The sequence below is a fragment of the Pyrus communis genome, chromosome 10 (genome assembly GCF_041283825.1).
Source record: "Pyrus communis isolate YQ-2024b chromosome 10, ASM4128382v1, whole genome shotgun sequence".
NCBI lineage: Eukaryota > Viridiplantae > Streptophyta > Magnoliopsida > Rosales > Rosaceae > Pyrus > Pyrus communis.
The window spans coordinates 23,530,930-23,538,833 of record NC_142574.1 but is presented as its reverse complement, the minus strand read 5'-3'; the positions used below and the strand labels follow the sequence as shown (position 1 = coordinate 23,538,833).

Sequence of the window (7,904 nt, the reverse complement as noted above, 5' to 3'; positions counted from 1 at the left end):
TAAGGTTCCCTTGTTTGTGGCATGGAAAAGTCAAAGACATTAAAAATATATTAATTATAAAATCTTATATTTAATACATTCCCAATTGAAGACCAACTCTATTAAGTAAGGAATCCCTTCACAATCAATTAGGGATATCGTCATCATCATTCCAAGATATTTTCTCTTAATTAATATCTTAGAAATATCATTTCCTTGCACATCTTACGGATGACATAACTTGGCCAATACGAGACCGTCATGTGTAGGTTAAGCTCTACACCATACCCGGCCACTACTTCCTATAAATACTCACATTACCTCCAAATTTTGGTAAGCTTTTCACGATACAGAAAACCCTAACACACTCACTTTATTCAGAGTTATTGACTTAGGCATCGGAGATTCATTGGCCAAATTTCCCCCCAACTTCTCCTGGGAACGTGAGGCTTTGATATTTGATCAAAGGTGTTGATTGTTTTATAGGTACATTTTTGTCAAAGACTGAAGACATCGGAAACTTGCTAGCACAAAGAATGCCCCTATTAATCCCTAGGCCTTTGAAAATTAAGAAAATGTGCATAGACCTGCCTAGGCACCTGTCTAACCCGCTTAGGTTACGACGTTGACTTAGAGAGAAATTAGATAACTTTTATTTTCTATTTTACTTTTTAATAAATTGTAAGAAACTTATCAGATACTAGGATGAACATTCATTATATGCTTGTTCTCCATATTTTCAATATGTTCTAATACTTTATAATCTATATTTCATTCTATTTTGCAATTTATGTAGTCCAATATAATTATGTTTTTTTTCAAAATTTAAGTAGACATTTATTTATATATTACATAACAAATTGAATTAGAATTAACAAAAATTGCTTAGCCCCTTGCCTAGGTACGCCTAGATGCTAGCTGAGGCGGCGTTGCAGTTGTGCAAAATATGCAGTAGCATAGAGCCCCAAAAGTTTTTCATCCTCCTATATTTTACATGTAAGTATAAATTTTCTAATAAAAAAGTTTTTGAGAAAAATTATCATCATATGATTTTATCTATGTTACAACTGATTAAGTGGAGCCTATACTTAATATATTAATTTTTCACTTTTCTCTAGTAATAAAAATACTTGTGTATTACTATCTTTACTTTTCTTTAGCAATAAAAAACTAACTTTTGTATTAATTGCTTCCACAAATACAAGCATATTTATGTATCTCTCTTTTAGTCGTGCTTTTTTTTTTTTCATGGATGAACTCTAAATCATAATTTCATGGCAATTGGAAATTATTCAGTTAATAAGAATGAGATGCTAATTTAAATTAAGTTTGAATGTTGATTGTTGAATTTTGTATTAATATATTATTTAAAAAATTATTATTTCTTAAATAAGGAAGGACCTTTTATTAAATTCACACACCCTCAAAATGTCAAAGACGACCTTGTGCAGAAACATAATTATATTATGTCACACTGATAAAGTGCGGTTTGCTCCTTATGTTGTGATGACATATGTATATAGATTGAAAACGACGGAGGTTGAAAGTCCTAGGAAAAAGTTGGAGGCCGTGATCAATCTAAAGACCTTCCACTTTTTCCCTGCATATTCCAGGAGAGTGGTACCGATCGGGAATATGGTGAACTTTTCTTTCAGTTGCCTTTGATTTCTTTACTAATACGTTATTCTATTGCAACACGTAAAACCTCTTACACAATCTAAACTCAACAAAATAAAAAATAGGTGAAACAGTCTGCACAGATAAATCTATTAAAGTGCATTATCAAATAAAGGCCTTTAGCACTCTGCGTGCAGAAAGACTAATAGATTATGTTATGATGATATGTGGTTGAAGGAAGAAAAAACAGCCAAAATTCATTTTGCGTAAAATTAAATTATCGTCCATAGTTTTTATTTTTTGATACAGAATAAATTATCTTTTCATCCATAGTTTTTATTTTTTGATAAAGAATAAATTATCTTTTCATTCTCTTTTAATTAACAAATAGGATTTTATTAATAGCTAGTTTAGATTGTAAAAGAATGGAAATAACTTCCGCACATTCATCTTCTCTCCAATATACATCTTTGTTCGTTTTTTATTTTTGAATTAGGTAAATCAAGAAACATAAACAAACAAAAGTATGTAAAAAGATAAATTTAAAAAATGTGCACAAATCATAACAAGTGAAATATGAAGAAACTCCCATTAGAATCTTAGATACGATATATAAATTAGCTTTTTCGTTAAGCATATTAGCTTTACCTTAAACTGTATTTGAAAGAGTAAATTCCTAAAACAAAACGTAATTAGCACGTACGCACTTTTGTAATTTTAATGCAGAGAAGGTGGATCCACTGCTGTCGTACGTTAAGTGATTTTCCCTGACTTGCCACTACTTAATTAAAATGTAGTTTACTTAATTGAATGATTACGATTAACTAACTAATGTCCCTCTCAATGGAAAACATTGTTGAGCTTCCACATAAAAATCCTAGATGAACACCATTAATTACCCTGCATAAATTTAGAAGTTTACTAAATTAGATAATACTAAGGTTCTAAAGGCGCTAAGTCGGATAGTGGACAAGAGCCTATCATGATTATGCATCTTATGCATATTTGATCTCTACTGATTCCTCTCTTCATTAACAATTAACAATTCAATTTGTTAACGTTGTCGTTTGTAAAAAGTGCATGCGGTTGAGCTGCTTTAGGCTTGGTTTGGTACTGAGGTGATTTTGAAAAAAGCTGGTATCAAAAAAAGCTGGGAGCTGTTTTTGTGTTTGGTAAACATTCAGCTTCAGTTTTTTTTCATAGTTTTGGATGAAAAAAAACCAAAAACAAGAAGCTGAAAAACCGGTTTTTTTTCACATTTGTTTTACATAAAAGTCTATCAAACACTATAATACTGCTTTTTTTTTTTTTTTTTTTTTTTTTTTCAGAAGCACTTTTACAAAAAAAAAGTTTACCAAACATTGCTACTTTATTTCACAGTTGCTTATTCTCACAACACAGCATAAGCATTTTTTTTCAAAGCACAGTAATACCAAACTAGCCCTTAGTTTACTCTCCAAGGTCGAAAGTGTAAAAGAAAACTCTATCTAGCAAGCACTTTAGATCAAGTTTAAGCACATATCCATCACCATAATTAGATACTTAATCCTAGAAAGTAGTAATATATGTAGTACCGTTCTTTTGTAATTAACTTTCATGCAGCTCAGCCCCCCTTTTCCTACGAGTTTCGCAGCTGATATTCCTGGGAAATTTGTGTTCCAATACCGTATTTCTTAGCTCACACACAATCTCTGTATAAATTAAGCTTATCCCACACATCTTATCTTCCATATTTCCATATTGAGAAAGCAGTAATTCGACAACATTTTTCAGTCACCATATAAACCATGCACGCTCTGAAGCTAGTCATGATGCTGATTCTCTTGATCATTTTCACAGCCAAATTTCCGTCTGATCATGTTGCAGCTGCTGCTCGACCCCCGGGCGGCATGATGAAGCCCAAGACTTTCGGTCCAAAGACGGCGTTTCTACCACAAGCTAGAGAGTCGGTGCCAACCCCCGGCCCCAATCCATGCAAGCCTAGGCGGGGAGGCGGCATCGGTGTTTGCAACTGATTATAATCAACGAGTAAAGCTCATCATAGATCATCTCAAGAGCCTGCTCTAAGAAAATCACAAGAAAGCAATGTAACTATATATATATATATATATATATATATATATATATAAATATAATATATATATAATATATATATAAGAAATATATATATATATATATATATAGAGAGAGAGAGAGAGAGAGAGAGAGAGAGAGAGAGAGAGAGGAAGCCTTTAAAGCGATGAATCTCCATTTAAAAAAAAAAATGGGGATTAGTTGTGGGATCCACATCACATTGAATTTTAACGATCCGAATTGTCTATTTTTCAAGTTGTACCTTATTGATCATCCTTGCAAAATATTAGCCAAATTGTAAATATTTAAGACATCTAATTGGATTTAAAGAAATAAACGAATATTTTGTTATATAGGGAACAATAAAATTTGATCTTGATAATTAAATAAGCAAATGATTTCGGATTGAATTTTTGCAAGGATAATCTATGAATTGAAACTTACAAAATAGACGGTTCGAATGTTGAAATTTGATGTGAAGTGGACTCCATACCTAATCTCTATTTTTTTTTTTCAAAAAATAAGGATCTCTCTGCATAAGGGCATATATATATAGTTGTAAGCAGACAGACATGGTTCATGCACAGGTTTATCATTTATATATTTTTATTCTTGCCCGTGTATGTATATTTTGGTAGTATGCATATATTTTATTGGATTCTGAGTCTCTACATTTATATTTTGTGCATTTACAAAAGTTCTTCAGTGTGAACTAGTATATCACATATCATTATACAAATGATGAGATATGTGTGTTAAAAAATTAATAACTTAAAAGATAAAATCTCCCACCACTTATATAATAACACATAATATACCATCTATATTTCAATTACAATAAAAAATTTATCGTGCATTTACTCATTTCGCTACTTCTTAACTATTATAATAATTTAACGATTTAAGATCTGCAATTAAATTTTACATTTAAAAGAAAATGAATTCCCAAACTAACAGTTAACTGTTGTCGTCAGTTTGTGCGTGCCTTCTCTTTCCGTTTGCCTTCTTTCACCCATCGGATCTTCCTTACTTGTGACGTCAAACTTAAGTTTTTCACCCTGGAGAGACATATTTATGTATTCTTTTATGTTTAACTTGTACTTTATTTCTGATGGATGGTTAAGTTCATGGAGTAGGATTTTCTTCTCTAATTTTTTTTTTTCTTCTTTTATTTGAACGGTCACGGTTAAGTTACGTTAACATCTTATATTAACTTTTTATAGCAAGAGAAAGACAAAATAAGATAATGTGAGATGATGAGATGAAAGGGGATAGAAAAAGAAGAAGAGAGAATTTTAGTCCGAATTTCATACCCATTTTGTTTTGCATTTTTTATCCTTTAATTATCTTTGCTTTACTCAATACAAGGACAAAAACTCTGAGTAAATAAATAAATACAAAGACTAAAAAAAAAAAAAAATATGGAAAAACTTCATCAATCATCACCAACTTTTTAACGGGTCCTACACTATAGTTTGTCGATGGGCTTGGAGGCTATTTGGGTTCCAGTTATTTGGGTCGGCCCATTGGGTGTACAAGGCCCATTATCCTTACCTCCGTCACGTTTCCGTTTGCTGAGCTTGCTAGGTTTCCGTTTCTGTAATTGCCATGACTTTGTATCAAACCTTTATCTGTTCGCATTGGAGGCTTATGAATGAATATTCAAGTTTCATCAAGTCTCTGCCTGGTTGTGGACTTTTCGGTGAGCCGATTTTGTGCTTCCTAAAACTCCATCAGCTTTAATTAAGCAGTAAATTCATGGTCTTTGTGTATGAATATGAAGTATCCTCAGGATCTGCCAATTGGGTAAGTCTAAATTTCTCAACTTGTTCGAGTTTCATCGTTGTTTTTGTGGTTTGAAAACATTTTTAGGAAGTGGGTAATTTTAGTTGGACATATTTTATCAAAGATGTTATATTTGTGTAGACATGATTCCCTGAGATGTGTTCAAAGTTTGGAACTTTAATTGTGATCCGGTCGTCAAGTTTTGCGAAAAGATTGCGAATTTCTGTAGTGGGAGTAAGAAATTTGAGAGCTGTATCGTGAATTTCTCTAGTTTTAGCAGTTTTGTGTTGTTTGAGATAGTTGTGGAAGGGGAAGAGAGGTTAAGATGGGTGAGAAATTTTGGGTGAATGAAGAAGACAAGGTCATGGTTGAGTCGGTACTAGGTACCGAAGCGTGCCGGTTCTTGATCTCACTGGCTTCCGAAAAGGTTTTGTCAGATTTGATTAGGCCGTCGGGTAAATTGGGTGTGCAGCAGGGGCTGTGTCAGCTTGTCAACGGGTCGAATTGGAATTATGCCATTTTCTGGCAGGCTGTTGGCTCGAAATCTGGTGGATCTGCCTTGTGTTGGGGTGATGGGCATTGCAGGGATACCAAGGATGATGGAGCTGGGAACGCGAATTCTAGTCGGGATAGTAGTTTGGAGGCAGTGCAGAATAAAGAAGAGGTGAAGAAGCGGGTGGTTCAGAAGCTCCATGCATGTTTTGGTGGTTTGAATGCGGATAATTATGCAAGGAGGTTGGATGGTGTGTCAGATGTGGAGATGTTTTCTCTCACTTCAATGTGTTTTGCATTTCAACTTGATTCGATTTCACACTGTGGTCCTGCAGAGGCGTATAACTCCAGAAAATCAATTTGGGTTTCAGATGCAGGTAGTTGTTTACATCATTACCAGTCGAGATCATTTTTAGCAAGATTGGCTGGGTTTCAGACTGTGGTGTTTGTACCAATGAAATCAGGAGTTGTGGAACTTGGTTCGGTCAAATCAACTCCGGAAGAACAAAGTTATGTGGATATGGTTAGAAGTGCGTTTGGGGAATCTAGTCCTATTCAGCCAAAGGCATTTCCAATGATATTTGGACGTGAACTAAGTCTCGGGGGTCCAAAATCACAATCCGTTAACATTTCCTTTACCCCGAAAATAGAAGAAGATTTTGCATTTCCTCCGGAGTCGTTGGAATTACAATCAGTAGGTACTTCAAATGGATTTCCAAGTGAGGGTGGTGAAGTAAAACTGTTTCCTCAAATGAACCAGATGATGGTTGACGGATTCAATACCCAGACAAGGGTTTCAAGTTCGGAGCTGCTTAAGGATGAGTCATCGACACAAGTGGATGAGCAAAAACCCAGAAAGAGAGGGAGAAAGCCTTCCAATGGGAGAGAAGAACCATTGAATCACGTGGAAGCAGAGCGGCAGAGGCGTGAGAAGCTTAACCAGAGGTTCTATGCACTAAGAGCTGTTGTTCCTAACATATCGAAGATGGATAAAGCCTCTCTTCTTGGTGATGCCATTACCCATATCACCGATCTCCAGATGAAGATCAGAATCATTGAAACTGAAAAGCAGATGGTTAACAACAAGGGAAAGCAGTTGCCGGTTCCAGAGATTGATTTTCAGGAACGCCACGAGGATGCAGTTGTCAGGATGAACTTCCCATTGGATTCTCACCCGGTTTCTGATGTCATCCGAACACTAAGGGAACATAAAATTGTACCTCAAGAGTCTAATGTTTCCATAACAGACAACGATAAGGTTATTCATACATTCTCCATTCAAACTCAAGGTGGTGATGCTGAGAAGTTAAAGGAGAAGCTGGTGGCCTGTCTTTCAAAATGATCCGACTGTAAAGTTGCTCTTGTAAGTTATTACTTGTATCTGTATGCATCTGCCTGATAAAAACATGGGTTTTCTTATCGACTAACTGATTATGTCGCATTAATGATTTGTTATATAACTTCAGATTCTGGTTATTGAATGAAGTTGTTTCGTTAATATATGCAAAGGATCTCATGTTAATTTTGAACATGTTCGGAAGATCCACTGGACCTATGTTATGAGTTTATCTCACTACTCGGCTTTCTTTGGAAGGCTTCTGAGTTGTTGTTTTACAGTTTATGCATGCATGTTTAGATGAATTGGCCCCTAGGCAGCTCTCTATTGAGGGGAGATTCGTACGCGTGACTTAGTCACGTGATCCTAAGTTTTTCTCTTGTCATCCGATTTGCTATTCAAACTCCAGTTTTTAAACGGAGTTGAGTTTGACCGATAAATATGTACTCTTTGTTATTGGGGAGGCTGGGAACCTTTGGTCATGGCTTCTCTGCAAGTCAAGACTCATAAAGGACTCAATCAAAATCAAGAAAAAGGGAATTTGTTTTCGGTCTATTAAAACCAGCTCATGTGCGACACACATTCGCCAACTGTGTTAAAAATATTGTTGAATTTGACTCTT

The 7,904-nt window shown here is 34.8% G+C and overlaps 1 protein-coding gene across 1 annotated transcript; it reads left to right on the top strand.

Annotated features, from left to right (window-relative positions):
- Window positions 1-5,262: 5,262 nt before the first annotated feature.
- On the top strand, window positions 5,263-7,448 carry LOC137728776 (transcription factor MTB3). The gene is made up of 2 exons (XM_068467535.2): window positions 5,263-5,475; window positions 5,596-7,448. The coding sequence occupies exon 2, from the start codon at window positions 5,780-5,782 to the stop codon at window positions 7,286-7,288; it is 1,509 nt and encodes a 502-aa protein (XP_068323636.2). The 5' UTR covers window positions 5,263-5,475; window positions 5,596-5,779; the 3' UTR covers window positions 7,289-7,448.
- The last annotated feature ends 456 nt before the right edge of the window (window positions 7,449-7,904 follow it).

What these genes read in the sequence shown, in the direction of transcription:
- LOC137728776 (XM_068467535.2), top strand. Translation starts at nt 5,780, where the DNA reads ATGGGTGAGAAATTTTGGGTGAATGAAGAAGACAAGGTCATGGTTGAG.